The sequence below is a fragment of the Rhinichthys klamathensis genome, unplaced genomic scaffold (genome assembly GCF_029890125.1).
Source record: "Rhinichthys klamathensis goyatoka isolate OS25496 unplaced genomic scaffold, OSU_Roscu_1.1 h1tg000354l_1, whole genome shotgun sequence".
NCBI classification, from domain to species: domain Eukaryota; kingdom Metazoa; phylum Chordata; class Actinopteri; order Cypriniformes; family Leuciscidae; genus Rhinichthys; species Rhinichthys klamathensis.
The window spans coordinates 913,224-929,450 of record NW_026606864.1 but is presented as its reverse complement, the minus strand read 5'-3'; the positions used below and the strand labels follow the sequence as shown (position 1 = coordinate 929,450).

The 16,227-nt window shown below is 36.6% G+C and overlaps 1 protein-coding gene across 1 annotated transcript in view; it reads right to left on the bottom strand.

Annotated features, from left to right (window-relative positions):
* Window positions 1-16,227, bottom strand: part of bop1 (BOP1 ribosomal biogenesis factor) — a 102,126-nt gene extending 85,899 nt beyond the window's left edge. Inside the window, exons 1-2 of the mRNA XM_056232721.1 lie at window positions 16,082-16,227; window positions 15,339-15,602 (exon numbers count right to left, since the gene is read on the bottom strand). Coding sequence (XP_056088696.1) covers window positions 15,339-15,602; window positions 16,082-16,159 — 342 coding nt within the window. The 5' untranslated portion in view covers window positions 16,160-16,227. The remainder of the gene's footprint in view (window positions 1-15,338; window positions 15,603-16,081) is intronic.

Below are 16,227 nucleotides of genomic sequence, written 5' to 3'. Positions count from 1 at the left end.
TTTCCGCTAGCCCTGAAGATCTAAAAACAAGCTGAAACACAGTTTAGGAAAGGAAGAGTTGGGGGAATGACACCGGTTGTTCTGAGTCATTAAACCGCAGGCCAAATCAGGACGTGACCCGTTAGGATAAGCAGCCATATCGAATATTCACTATGAATTTGCTGCCAATTCAAAATTGTGAATATCATGAGGACTTCGGTCATATTTAGGTTTCATTGTGCTCGTTTATTCTTCCCTGCATTGAGTTTAAAAGCATTAAAACAGATGTTTTCTCTGATTTTAACAAATACCACTAAAGTTTGTTCATGAATCTATTCAAACCATGAACTAATTCAACGATTCACTTGCACCACCTGAAAGTGATCATGGAAGCAATCTTGCAATAAATGTGAATGTTTTAGTAAGAATACTGTATATGCTCGTAAAAATTAGCTGTTTATGACTATGCTTTGTTAAATTGATGTGTATATAAATGAAAATGATTCAATCGTATTATTCCCTGTGTTCATGTAATGAAAAACACTCAAAACATGCACTCAAAAGTTTTTATGTATTTTTTTTCATATACCATTCAAACGTTTGGGGTCAGTAGTATATATATATGAAGAGTTTGGTTCCAAAACGCAATAAATCCATTTAGATTAATTTGAGTAAAAATGTGTTTTCTTTACCAAGAAAGTGGAAAGATGAAAACCACTATTTTCTGTTTCAAACTTTCACATAGCATTTGTAGGTCATAATAACAAAAAAAAAAATTTAAATCCAGGTTTTGATTTTCAAAGATTTATTATAAAAACGGATTTTTTCCCCTCAAAATGCAATAAATCCTTTTTTTTTTTTTATTCAAAATGCAATTAATCCATTGAATCAATATAAAAGTTTTTTTTTCCATATTGAAACTGTTGAAAATACACAACAACGTAAGTTTATTAGTATAATATTTTTATTAAGAACTGTAAAGAAGATTGAAAACATTTTTCCTCCTCCCGGGTGCCTCATCTTCTTAATCTCCTCACGTGAATGATTCGATGCCTTACGTTTCTTACCCACCGCAAACAACCACAGGTTCATCAATGCCGTCAAAATTATTCATTTTTTTGTTTGTTTGTTGATCGAAAAGTACAAAATAGATCAGAAAAACTAGGACGCCGGGTGTATTTAAGGCGCTGCCGTTACTGTTTACATTGCGTGGAATGGTGCGTTGTGATTGGTTGAGAGCGGATATATCGCATTCTGCAGAGAAGGGAGACTGGCGTTTGTCGCGGTTTGGAAAGAAAGGGAGAAAACATGACAGAATAACACGCCGGATATCGCATTTTACTTAAAATTAAACATTGACTTTTCAATGCCAACCAGATACAATACTGATTTTTGCAGTAACTTTTTTTTTTTAAATGGCATTTATCGCGTTTTGGAACCAAACTCTTCATATATATATATATATATATATATATATATATATATATATATATATATATATATATATATATATATCAAAGATGCATTAAATTAGTGATGCACCGATATAAGATTTTTGTCCAATACCGATAACCAATAATTAACTGATAACCGATATATTGGCCATTTGGCTGATAAATCTAAGTCCAAATGTTTATCATTTTTGAGAGCCTGATTACAAAAACAAAAGTCTCATCATTATAATGTTCTCATTATAGTTTTATGTAGCCTACAGATTTTGCGCGGCACATGTTGTACTTAAAGGGGTCATATAATGGTACATGCACTTTTACAAGTTGATTGTACTGAAATGTGTGTTGGCAGTGCCTGTACACAAACATCATATAATGATAAAAATCCATCCAGTGGTTTTGTTTTAATCTCCTTAAATGTTTTCCCCTGCCTCAAATTGAGCCGTTCGTTTTTGTGACGTCAATAAAACGGACGCCCCTCCCACGATTGTTGATTGACAGCTTGTGATTCAACACAGACCCGCCCTCGCTCGTCCTGTCAATCATAGTCTGCGCGGACCGGCGCGGTCATTGTTGATATGCTGGAGCACTGTCTATGAGCAGAATGGCGTCTAAGCGATTGTGGTGTTCTGTTCTTGGGTGTAATAACGAACACAGCAGTCATTTTAATGTTCCTAAATCCGAACCGCTGAAGACGCAGTGGCTGAGTTTGTTTTCGAAGAGAATATTCCCCACGAGCAACGCTCTCATGTTTGCCGAATCATTTCTCAGTGGACTGCTTTATAAACGAGGATCAGTGTAAAGCTGGATTTGCTGAGAAGCTGCACCTGAATAAAGGATCGGAACCTATTCGTCTTCCTGCTGAACCTTCAGAAGAACTAAAGTGAGTGTAACGTTTTTATTAATCTTTATATTAATATTTATATTAATCTTTGCAAATCGCCAGCTGCACGCTTCACGATGAATGCGTCTAAGGTTTACACTCAGGGTACATTACAGCATGTTTTCTATGTACAACGTTCTCAATATAATTCATAATCCCACGTTTATAATGAACAACCGTTATGGTTATTGTGTTATTGTGTTACAAACGGTGTATGCGCAGAACAGAGAGGCGGAGTGAGCAAAGCTCATGATCATTTAAAGTCATATGCACTGAAACGGCGTGCTGAAAACAGAGCTGTTTTTGACCAGGTAAAATAAGTGTTTTCTTACAATACTAATGAGAATTTTTAATTAAAGTATATTACAAACTTTTACTTTAGACCCTAAAGAATCATATAAGCTTGTACAAAAATGGCATTATATGACCCCTTTAAGCCATCCTAGCTGTATATGACATTCTTCCTTCAGACGAATACAATCGGAGTTATATTAAAACATGTCCTGGGTCTTCCAAGCTTCATAATGGGAGTGAACGGCTGTTTGACTTTAGAAGTCCATTAAAGTGCATCAATTCATGATTAAAGTGCTCGAAACGGCTCTCAGGGGGTTAATAAAATTCATTATTTATCGGCTTTATTATATCGGCCGATACCGATATGGTGGCCGATATATCCCTACATCCCTACATTAAATTGATGAAATTTTGCAGTAAAGACATATATGATGATTTCCATTTCAAATAAATGCTGTTCTTTTGAACTTTCTATTCATCAAAGAATCCTGAATAAAAATGTATCACGGTTTCCACAAATATATGAAGCAGCACATCGGTTTTCATCATTGATTAATAATAATAATAAATGTTTTTTGAGCGTCAAATCATTTCTGAAGGATCATGTGACACTGAAGACTGGAGTAATGATGCTGAAAATTCAGCTTTGCATCACAGGAATCAAATGATATTTTACAACATATTCACATAGAAAACAGTTGCTTTAAATTGTAATACCATTTCACAATTTTACTGATTTTGCTGTATATTTGATCAAATAAATGCTGCCTTGGTGAGCAGAAGAGACTTCTTTCAAAAACATTACAATCTTACAACGTTAGTGTTTATTTACATATATATATTTTACTGGGTAATATAACATTTGTGCATATAAATTAAACAGTCTTGCATGTGCACATTTATTTATTAATTTAGTAAAATAGTCTGGAAAACATGCTTTAAAAAAGGTTTTACTTTTTTAAATTCTGAATCTAATTAGTAATAGTTGAAATAAGTAAAAAAAAAAAAAAAAGGTAAAACATACAATTAAAAAGTCTTCTTTTCAGGCCCAGGAAGAGATAAAGCTGAAAATGATCAAAATATAACATGATTTAGCTATATATCACCCAGGTGCATTTTGCCAAACATGCACAGGGATACTTCACACGTGAAATGAACACACTTGCTTCTTACTGCAAGAGTCCGGTAATAAAAGAAGGATGTGGGGGCAGAGAAATCAGCTTTTGACAGATGATTTGACCAGATGATGTTCGAGTGGCCAGAACTGAAGAGCTCACGGTGTGGATTCAGATTAAAAACAAGCTCTTCAGGACGTCTGGCGGCGTGTGGCCTAACGCCAGAACAACCACAAACCCATGTGGGCTGAAGATGATGCAGACCAAAGCATGACGACGAGAGTTTGAGTCTCGAAAGTTACAAAAAAAACACACACACACACACACTCTCTCTCTCACACACACACATATACTTTTATTCAGCTAGGAAGGACACATTAAATTGATCAAAAGTGACAGTAAATTGTTTATAATGTTACAAAAGAATTCTATATAAAAAAATCCTTGAAAAAAAAAGTATCAGGGTTTCAACAAAAAATTAAGCAGCGCAACTGTTCTCAACTTTGATAATCATAAATATTTCCCAAGTCAGCATATTAGAATGATATCTGAAGGATCATGTGACACTGAAGACGACGACTGGAGTAATGAAGCTGAAAATTCAGTCTTTTTTATCCCTGTGTGCAGTGCACCAAACCCATATTAAGTGTTTGCTGCCAAAAAAGCTATTTTTTTCGTTTCAGATACATAGCATCACGGATTCGATCAAATACCAACAGATAAAAAAATCAAAACCTGACAACCTCTGCTAGAAATCTTATAACGGGCCGTGTTTGGATCTTCCAACAGGACAGTGATCCAAAAACAAACATCAAAATCAAAACAAAAATGTGTCACTGAGCACAAAACCAAGCCTCTGCAATGGCCGTCCCAGTCCCTGACCTGAACCCTATAAAAGATGAGTGTGAACTGAAGAGGAGAAGCACCAGCATGGATCTGGGAATCTGCAGGATCTGGAGAGCTTCTGTATGGAGGATTGGTCTCTGATCTCTCGTCGGGTGTTCAAAAAGTATTTAATAAAAGGGGGAAAATAATTGTTCCTTATGTGTTTTGGAGAAAAACATTTATTTCATTATGTGATTTCCCCCCCACTTTCAATTCTTTTACTTCAATAAAAGGTTAGATTCTTGCTTTTTTTTATTTTATTTATAAAATATCAAAGCAGATTTATTTTTTACAGCCATCTTTGATCATATTTGCCAAGGGGGCAAATATTTCTGCCCAGCACTGTATATAATAGTTTACAACGGTTGTGCTAAAGCAATATATTAACCTACATATATATATATTTTACTGTATACTACAATATTAGTGCATTATTACAATTATTAAAATATATTGCTTAAGCATTGCAATATTGTTCCAATGAATGCACGAATCAGACAAAGAAACGAACACACTGACAGGCTTTTGGAGCACATCTCGCATCCGTTTCGAACCTGCACACACACATCCAATGTGTGCAACGACACACACGAACGTTTGCACAATAACGTGTTTTTAATGTCTGTTGGCGGACGGTCCCGGGTTCCGCTCCGAAGGCCTCGAGTCGCTCATTATTTCGTTTGCTTCCTCTGAACTGTGGTTGAGTTATTGAGTGAGTGAGTTACGGATGGAACAATCCGACGCCACTCATCAACATTCACGCTGATACTTAATTAAGACCGTGGCTACTCAATTAAACGTGTCCCGTCTGGCCCGTCACGTGTGTCAGCGATGGAAGCGGACCAGCCGTGTCTGCAGCGCGTGCTGTGTGTGGGCGTGCTTTCGAGAAAAAGCCAGTTTGACGGTAAGATGAGCTCCTCTGGTGTTTTCCTCATCTCCCACCCCCTCACGCAAGCGCTGCTGGATCAGACACACGGCTGCAGGAAACCTCGCAGGAATCATAACGTCTCCGGCAGCCGCGTTAACTTCTGCCTGGTGTGCATCAGTCAGAGTCGTGATCCGTCTCTCAGAAGACCCTCGACAAAAGAGCGCAGGGGAAAAAAAACAAGCCGGGGGAGCGGATTAAAAAGTTGAGACAGGAACAATACGTCCCACGGCCTCCGCTGCAACGCCAGAGATTTCAAAGCTGCGAACTTGATCGTGTCCCGCGGTAACGTCAGACACATCCGCTGGTGCGCAACACTTTGGCCCTGGAGCTCACACACTGTAGGTGCTGCTGATCCTGACGAATGAGAGCAGGGAGATCTGGAGGAAACGCTGCTCGCATGTAAAGAGGCCTAAAACTACACTAGTGATAGACCATAAGACCAATGTCATCAGCAATGGCTGTTAACCATGAACACTCGGTGGCCTTTACAGATGCATTAGCTCTCTCTGGAAGTCTGGTTAATACACATTAGGTCTCATTCATGAAACATTCGTAAATATACGAGTAAATATGAGAGTGATTTGCGCGTAAAGAGACCTTCCCGAAAACTCTTCTCCTGATTCACAAATACTTCGTAAACGTCAGATGTGATAGCGAAATGTGTGTGTTAATGAATTCCAATCAGTCGTAAATTGGACGCGCGTGCACGTTCATTCTCAATTACCATAAATCCCGCCCATTAAATCCGACTGACAACTATATATGGGCATCATATTATGACACCAAACGAAGGATTTCAACATGTCTTCTCAAAAGCGAATGAAAAAGAAAAATTTCTCAGATGCAGAAATCGAAGTTTTATTATCAGAAGCTCATTCAAAACACCACATTTTATTTTCAAGCATCCTAAAAAAAAAGGAAGCTTGGCAGCATTACAGATGCAGTTAATGGAGTTTCATCTGTTAATCAAACAGTCCCAGAAGTAAAAAGAAAAACCGTGTGTAATTACTATATATAATATTTTTTCAAAATGCTGTGCAAATATGTACCCGATTAAGGTGAATTAAAATGCAGCCTTAGTTATTAATGAGCAAAACGTTCGGGTGTTAAACTCACTGTTTACGTGTGGCTGGGAGCAGGTGTAGATTTCTGTCGTACCAACTAACATTTGGAAAATACGAACATTTTAGGGGTGTAACGGTACATGTATTCGTATTGAACCGTTTCGGTTTGAGGCTTCCGGTTCGGTACGCATACAAACCGAACGATTCCTTGGACCATTTTTCCTGCCGACAAAATTCGCGCTGGCGCGATCACCACAACGTTGCGCAACATCAAATGGCAAGCGTAATGAAAGCGAAACGAAACTGCGGTACTCATTATGTGCTTCACGGATCGTTTATCAGTTCAGACCAGCAACATCTGTGCAGCGCGAGCCGATCTCGATCAAGCAACACTGTTACTATACAGCGCTAAGATCCAGTAAAGAAAACATTTGAGTTCGCCACTGAAGTAATAACATCGCTGCGAGATCTAGTGAGAAGCATTCACATTTCTCCGTTATTAACCGTAGATCTCTATTAGATCAAACAGCGCTGACGTGGACACCAGGAGAAATATTGTGCCGTAAATAAACAAACGTTAGTAATACTACTTTACGTCCACAGACCAGCAACATTCACCATGGATTTAATATAGTAACACTAGGCTAAATGTAACCAGTTTAGCTGGAATAGTGAAATGCTTTCAAGTACTTAACAAATCTTTTTCCAGCACTTCAAAACTCAAATATTATATAAATAAAATATATGAAGAGTTCAGATGCAAAAGCCTCTAAGTGCCATTTGAAATTTTCTTCTAGAATTATCATTTTTATGAAGCTTGTATATTTAAGTTCAGTAATTTCACTCAAATGACAATTAATAGGTAATCTTCATTGCCATTTAAGTGAAATTACTGAACTTAAATATACAAGCTTGATAAAAATGATCATTCTAGAAGAAAATTTCAAATGGCTTTTGCATCTGAACTCTTCATATATTTAAATGTTATTTTTAATTTGATGACCAAAACATTATTTGTTCATCCTTCAAAGATGACACCCATTTATAAACCTGAAAGTTTCAAGATGTAGGAAAACTCACACTTATTTAAAAAATATTTTTTCTTTTAACAAATAGGAAATTTCTCTGGCATTTCTTACTTTTTGCTGTATCGAAAACGTACCGAACCGTGACTTTATAACCGAGGTACGTACCGAACCGTGATTTTTGTGTACCGTTACACCCCTAGAACATTTTAATAAATCCGAACATTTATGCCAGAACCACTTTACACACGATTTACACAAACTCGTGTTTCATGAATGAGACTCATTGTTTGTAAATATTTTTAGAGAGTTAGTTGTGGAACAAGGCGTATACGAGCTGTTGGCTCACTTGGGCTTAGGTTCGAGTCTCACTTTCCTATCATCAACATTGATTGTTCTAAAAAATATTGATTATTCTGTAAAAAAAAAAAAAAAAAATCAAGGGGAAAAGCCAAATAAATAAATAATTAAATTGTACATATACTTTATATACACGCATATATACATACATATATTCTAAAATGCTGATTTGGTGCTCAATAAACATTTATTTTATTATTAATGTTAAGTACAGTAGTGCTGCTTAATATTTTTGAGGAAAGTGTTTTTTCCAGGATTCTTTGATTAATAGAAAGTCAAAAGAACAGAATTTATTATAAATAGAACTTTTTTGAAAATATTTATTAATTTCAAAAATGTCTTTACTGCCTTTATCAATTGAATGTGCCTTTGCTAAATTCGTTTTATTTATTTATAAACCTTACGTACCCCAAACTTTTTAATGGCAGTGTATCATGATCATGAAAAAGCAGTTAAAACTGTTTTCAACATTGACGATGATAAGAAATTCTCTTGATTGATGATTTCTGAAGGATCATGTGACACTGAAGACTGAAGTAATGATGCGAAAAATTCAGCTTTGCATCACAGGAATAAATTACATTTTAAAAAATATTACAACAAAAACCGGTAATTTAAACTGTAATAATATTTCACAGAATTACTGTTTTTACTGTATTTTTGATCAAATAAATGCAGCCTTGGTAAGATTAAGAGACTACTTTCAAAAACATTACAAAACCTTAATGTTTCCAAACTTTTGACCAGTAGTGTATAATATATAATATTCATAAATATTGTGTAAAAACACTGATATTGATATCTGATCCAAGTTTTGCATTGGTCAGTATGTGATATGGCAGGGCCGATGGCTGATAAATTGCCGATACACATAATACTATAGTAAACGAGATACTGAAAAAAAATAACAACAGTAACATACTAACACCAACGAATACCACTTAACATTTACTCAATGGATCCTATTCATACAAAACTAATTGTGTGCTTCTAATACAACGGCTAAGGGAGTGAAGGCAAAATTGAAACGTTATCTCTTCTGACTTTAATAAATCTCCCAAAAAAAATCGAAGACCGAATAAACTGTCGACAAGGTTGTTGGTAGATTTGTAACTGACATTTCTTTTTAACTTTGTAGATCCTGAGCTTTGTAACCGTAACAAAACATGATCTAGAACACATGTCCTTTAACTGACGATGCACACAAGCAATGTTTTAACGTTTTGAGACGCAAATTTGCTATTTATAAAGCATAACATGAAACTGGAGTTCTCTAGGGGAGTGATTGACAGCTGTTGAGTTCGGAGTTCACCAGCGGACTGAAGCAGCATTTTCAGTGCTATAGATAAATATTGACTTTCTCCTGTGCCAGACACCTGCCATTTACCAAGATCCCATGTTTCTCTGTCCATGACTCCAAAACAACTCACACAGAAGGACAGCTTGACAATCTACTTCGTTCTCTCAGACGTCCACTAATGCAGAAGCAGAGCTGGCATTCACACTATCAGCGACGCAGCATTAGGGGGCGCTAGAGAGTGAGGATCAGAGCTAGACCACGTCTTCCCTCACTGAACAAAGATATACAGCAGCCCAAAAATATTGGGACAATTAAAAATGTTTCAATGTCATTGCATTAGATAGTAAAGCATCAAATCAAGTGACAGTATCTGAGCTCAAAAGCAGCGAGATCTTTTCTCAAAGCTGACTTCGCTTTTCTTATCTGAGGTCAGACATCTACAGAGTTGCACAATACATTTTTCTTCATTTTCACAACACTATATGTTTTATCAAATCCAAAAAAGTTATTTTTATAAAATAATTTACGTTTTTTAGAAATGTCTTCTGTGAGCACTTGACTGAATCCTGTTGATGTTACTGCTCTGAATGAAAACAGGTAAACAAAAGAATCTCTATATGCTTGAAATATTTTTATTTTATTTATTATCCCTCATTGTCTAGTCTGTAATCCAGTAAATGGACAAAACTATTTTTCAAATAACCCATAATAGCTTAAAAAATATATTTTTTTATTTTAATTTGTTCCCTCAGTCTTGGAAAACCAGGATAGTGGATTTAAAGTGTATGAATTAATTTTAAAGGTGATTTCATGACGTGGAAAAGTCTTGGAAAATGTTATAATGGATATGATTTTTTTTTTTTAAATATTTTATAAGACAATAGAAATAGCTATTTGTGCATAAAAAAAGTCTCCTTTAAATCACAGAAAACTGGAAATATGTAAATTGATGGGTCATAAAAGTGTGAACCCTGAAATACATTCAGTATTTTAATTTAAATGAATTCATAATTACTTTGCTGTAATAACAGCTGCTTTTCAGAAGCAAAAAATAACAGCTAGAAATATCTTGGAGGCTTTGATTGACAACAAAGAAGGCCTTGACTTCAAAAAAGAAAAAAAATGGAGAAGCAAAGTTCTAGACGATGTTTGAAAAGTTGTACTTTTAGCACTTCTCGTGTTCATGCCTCCATATAATTAATTGCTTTTTAAATATTTAGATAAAAGCATCTGCTAAATGAATAAATGCAAATATTAGCGTGTTCACGCAAGCTGCTTTGATATCGCGTTACACAATGCAATGACATGCAGACATTTGTCTGACTGAAGTGTCCAAATATCCTTTGGAGTCACTGTACTATATTCCAAAACACTGTCTGGAAATGTGACACTCCATATGACAGAAAGTCAGCTCAATGCAATACATTTGGCAATAACAAATACAGTTCTAATGGAAACCCCATCTGTATAAGAGCTGCAAACGTAGTAAAGCACAGACTTTCATGCACACCATGTCTGATCAAAACAGATCACGCAACTAACGCCTACAGTCACGATAATATTCCCTCTCAGTCCGTTTTCTGCACTGACCTCTCTAACGTTTTTGGGAAGAAGTTGATGAATCCAAAATGTAAATCTGACAGAGTCTGGATCCCTGACTGCATTTCAAGAAGTCCATAACTTACTGATAAACTAACATGAAAAATATAAAAGTATTTAAAGCAATAGTTCACCCCAAAATGACAATCATCTGGTATCACTTTATTTTACAGTCCTGCTGTTCCCCATGTACTTTATAGTTATTACAATAACTGGGTAATATCTAGGTACTAACCCTGAATCTACACCTAAACCTAACTCTAACCCATGCAGTTACTTTATATTACCCAGTACTTTCTTATGCAAGTACACAAGTGCAAGTACTGTAAAATAAAGTGCAACCAATCATTTTCATTTTTGGGGGAACTACCGTATTCCTTTAAAACAGGTAACAAGTAGGGATGCACGATATAGGATTTTGGCCGATATTCGATATGCCGATATTTTCAAACTAATTTTGCCCGATGCCAATACCGATATACAGGGCCGTAGCTAGAGGATTCGGGGCCCCCTGAAAAAATATTGATGTGGGCCCCCACCACCCTCATCATATACTGTACAATAGATGAACATGGAGGCCCACATAACAGAAGATGGTGATGTTGTTGTAAAACCTTTATTTTAAAAGTTAAATGTTTATATAAAAATTCCAACTAATAAAAAAAGCAAGAAATTGTTAAATAATAATAAAACCAATTTTTAAAAAGTAATAAATTTTTCCCCCTTCAGTCTGTTATAATTCATAAATCAAAAAGTAAACATTTAAAAAAATTGACAAGAATGCAGTCTAATTCAAAAAATAAAAGCATTCATTGTCTTATTTTTTAATAAAGATAATATGGAACTGGTAATATTATTAAATAAAGCGAATAGGCTACATTTATTCATCCAAGTGCAGTGTGTTGTATTCGTGTTTTCTCGATGTTTTAAATATCATCAGCCGGCAGGTCAGATGCATAATGCAATGCGTCGTGACTCGTGTAATTTTTTTAAAACTCTAGTTACAATACTGTAAAAAGACAGGAATTTAGACCACGTAATCATTCGGTCGATTGCGGCGCGCACCGATAATAAAAAATGACTGTACACGGCAGACTTTAGACGGAAGTTTTCTAATTCCCAGCGAAATAACAATATATAACCGGTCTTTAAGAACGTCTTGATCGACTGGGATACAACCACTCTCCTTGCCTCCCTCTCCGTCTTTTCCTGGCATTTCTGGTTCCCTGATTTGTTTTCTTTTCCCCGACATTTTTCAGTCAGTCAGTCTCCTGCTCTTCCACCAAGTTCATCGTTAACTTCAGGCTGCCGCCTCAACTCTGATTGGTTCTGTTCACGAGCTGGGGCGGGACTTACAATTTTATTGGGTCCATCTGATGTTTGTCACTGACTCTGACTGAATAATTAATACATACTTTAGGTCGGACTAAACCATTTTTATGGAGGTAAGAGAAGCAGATATTTGGAAAAATATTTACCCAAATTGCACGTTTTGTGGTTTTCATTTAAATCTCAGGCATACAACTAATATAAATATTATAATTATTCATACTACAGGGGCCTAAATAGTACAACTGCTGGATTTTGTGGGGCCCCATGGGCAGCGGGGGCCCCTGTAATTGTCACCACCTTTCACCCCACTAGCGACGGCCCTGCCGATATATTTGTATTTTTTTTAAGTGCAAAAAAAGCTTATTAAAGCTTCTATTAATGTTCTCAGTCAAGAGCAGTGAGTGATTTCCTCTGTGTTTTGTTGTTTTATTAACATTAACGAGATAGTTCTCCCAAAAATTTAAATTGTCATCATTTACTCTCTCAAGTTTCTTTCTTCTGTTGAAATTATAAAAGTTATTTGGAAGAATGTGGCTAACCAAACAGTTGCTGTACTCCAGTGACTTCCATAGTATATTTAAGCACAAGAAAGAAATGAATCCAGGTTTGAAACAACATTAGATGGACAGAATTTTTATTTCTGGGTGCAGTATCTCTTTAAAGACAAGCGGCAGAATATTATTACTGTCTCTTTAAGAACTGCACGCGAGTAATGCGACGCGTCTAATATACACGCATTTGACAAGCAGATTTTCTCTGTTTGCTTTCACTTTAGACATAACCAACTTTGTTTATGTAAACCTTGTGTGTATTTGACAGTATCAGCGCAATAAGACTCGAAAGATTAGTCCAGTATGCAGGCGCTGTGACGGCTTTAGTTCCTGTGAGCGTCGGGTGTAACGCGCTCAGAAAAGCGGATGTTAGAACAGCGCATCAGCACGTGAATGACATGTTTACCTAGCAAGACTTTGACGCACATGCAAACAATGAACTTTTGTGAATTGCGGTGTCCCGTGACCGTGAGTGTAACTCTACCTCTGCGTTTACATGTGATGTGATGTGATGTGAATGTACGTCGCGTTGTACAGTATGTTGAGATGAAGGCGCCAGAATTGAACTGATAGAATGCACGATACTATGATTTTTCTTCAAAAGCAGATCGTGGAGACATTTTAATCGTCCACGATCAAAAACCGTGAGACGCACGGCACACCCCTAGTTGGAAGTTTAAGTTGCTGGCGCTCATGCTTCGTTCACGGTCGTCATGTGCGCATAGGAAACACGCCACCCTATCGGCAAGACTCATCGGCAGAAATATTAATATCGGCCGATGCCGATGATGGTCATTTTAAGCTTTTATCGGCCGATACCGATGTTGTCCCGATATCATCGTGCATCCCTAGTAACAAGTGTATATATATATATATTTGGACTGAAATCAAATAAAACCAAAGGCCTACATCAGTCATACATCGCTCTTAGGACCACACAGCATGGAAATAAGGTGTGATGTGTTCTAACATAACTGTCGCATTGAAAAACTTTTGCTGAGAGCTCAGTTAGAATATTTTAAACTTACATGTGAAAACAGACGCAAAAGGCAGATGCAAAGCATAGTCCGAGGATATCACACAGGCAATTTGCAAACTGCACAAGAAGGTGATGGAGCCGGTGAGTGAGGCCCTGTTGACAACTGGTACTGAGATGCGTTTCGGCCGATCGGATCACAAGTGGACGACACTAAATACAGGTGTAAACGGGTCTAAAACGCTTTGAGCTTGTCCACTTTCGACCGCTTCCAGAGTTGAAAACACATTCGACCGGATTGCTTTCGTAGTGTAAACGAATGCGTTCAAACAGCCACAAAAGACCGTCTACTCTCCGTCTACTGAACTAATGCGGGAACATTATGGGAAGTGCGCTAGACAGACGGGATTTAAACGTTGTTGGCTGGAGACCCCAGTTTGGTATAAAGATGAAAAACATACCAAGCACAATGTTCTCTCACCATTCCTGATTTCTAACACACACTCACAGCGTTCGGCTGGTCTTGTGTCTGTCGGGAATGTATACTGAAGACGGGAATGTGTCTCTCTCATCTACTCGTGATCCGAGCGACCTAAATGCATCTTAATACCATGTGTAAACAGGGCCTGAGTCTCAAAACACACATCTTTACGGACATTGTCTGCTGGCATAAGGTAGCCTATTTATTCATTGCACTTTAACAAGAAATCTGAACGGCCTAGTTTATGTGCAATATTTAGTGTTAAATAAATTGTTGTTTGTTATGTTGGTGTTTGATATTAAGCTGCTTTGTTTATCATTGTTGTCTGAATGTGTGGACCTATTATAGGCTGCCATTAGCTATATATTTTTATTATAAAATAACAAGAATAAGAACAATGTTATTGTGTTGTCGTACGTATTATTATTAGGCATATCGTCAATATTTTATGTTTATGTAATATGCAAAGAACATGAAATGCGGAAGAACAACGATGCTGTTTTCACGATGTGATGTGCCGAATATATGCTGTGATGTTAACGTGAAACTTTGGTGGGAAATTTGATCATAATAATAACAATAATTAATACATTATGGGAAAACGAGACAAATATTGTCTTGATATCTCTTGACTGTTGTCGATCCACGACATTATTGTCTATCGGCACAATATTGTGCATGAAGACAATAATAGACTTTAAAATGGAAAACGCATAATATCTTGCTTTTATGCACCTAAAACCTGTGTATAACTCTGCTGATGGCATCAACCTGCAGATATGGGCTAAAGAATAATAATAAGCAACAAGTTTATGGTCTACATACAAGTCTGATATTATGTGTAGTGTGATTATATGCACAAGCCTAAAAATGAACTACAAAACAAGTATTGTGATTTCTATGGACCATTAAGGAGTCTTTCAATAAACCCTTGATTCAAAACACGATTTTATACCATCACACATCAAAGTTCTGTACACTATCATTGATGATAACTTTTTTTATTAAAGTTTAGGGTGGATTTGAGCTCTTAAAAGGCAACAGAGATGCAACTTTAAATTGCAGGGCACCAGAAATAAACACATTTTCCGTGTCAACATGCTGGTTCATATTACCTGAGGTTTGGTCACATCTTTGGCAGACAGCCGATCGTCTCCGTCACCGCTGGCGGCTTTATCTTCCCCGACATCAGAGCTCTTTTCTTCATCACCGTCCTCCTCTTCCTCATCATCTCCCTCCTCATCTTCATCATCACTGTCACTGCCTGATTCTTCAAGCCCGGAGAAGACGCTCTCTTCACTGTCTGACAGATCAGCCTGATCTTCATCACCATCATCTAGATGACCATCTTTACCGCCATCCTTATCAAAGATGGGCAGCTGAGAAAAAAACATGAAAAAGTTTCAGTGCAAGTATGAAAGCATCAGCAGACCATCACACATTCACTGCATTACCATATTCACATAAACCTAATTTTACTTTTGTAATAAAAACCATACATGGATTAAAAGGTTTTCAATGACATGAGATATATATATTTAGTCATGTGCGTCCAAACTTTAATAATATACTATTGTTATATAACGTTAATATAACATTTTACACCGTAGTAGAAAGTAGCAGTAAACAGGATAGACAAACTAAAAGAGAAAGCGTTAAACGTACTCCGTAAAGTGTCTATTGGTAGTCATTATTAAATGTATTATTATTATCAATTGTATTATTATCTTATTCAGTCAGAACGCTGCAATTTAACCTCGCGCTACATAAACACGCGTGTTATCATATAACGCGTTATATATAACAACTGTCTGACTGCTTTAAAACAACACTACATCAATATAGCATCAAATCATACCTGGTCGTCTTCATTCTCCTCTATATTTCTTTTTTTATTCTTTAATTTAGTCATGGTGCCGCTGTGAGTTAAACGCATGCTGAAACTGCTACCATGTGGGTTTGAATCAGTGACGTCAAAGGTCAAACCATGACGCGTTCGGTTTA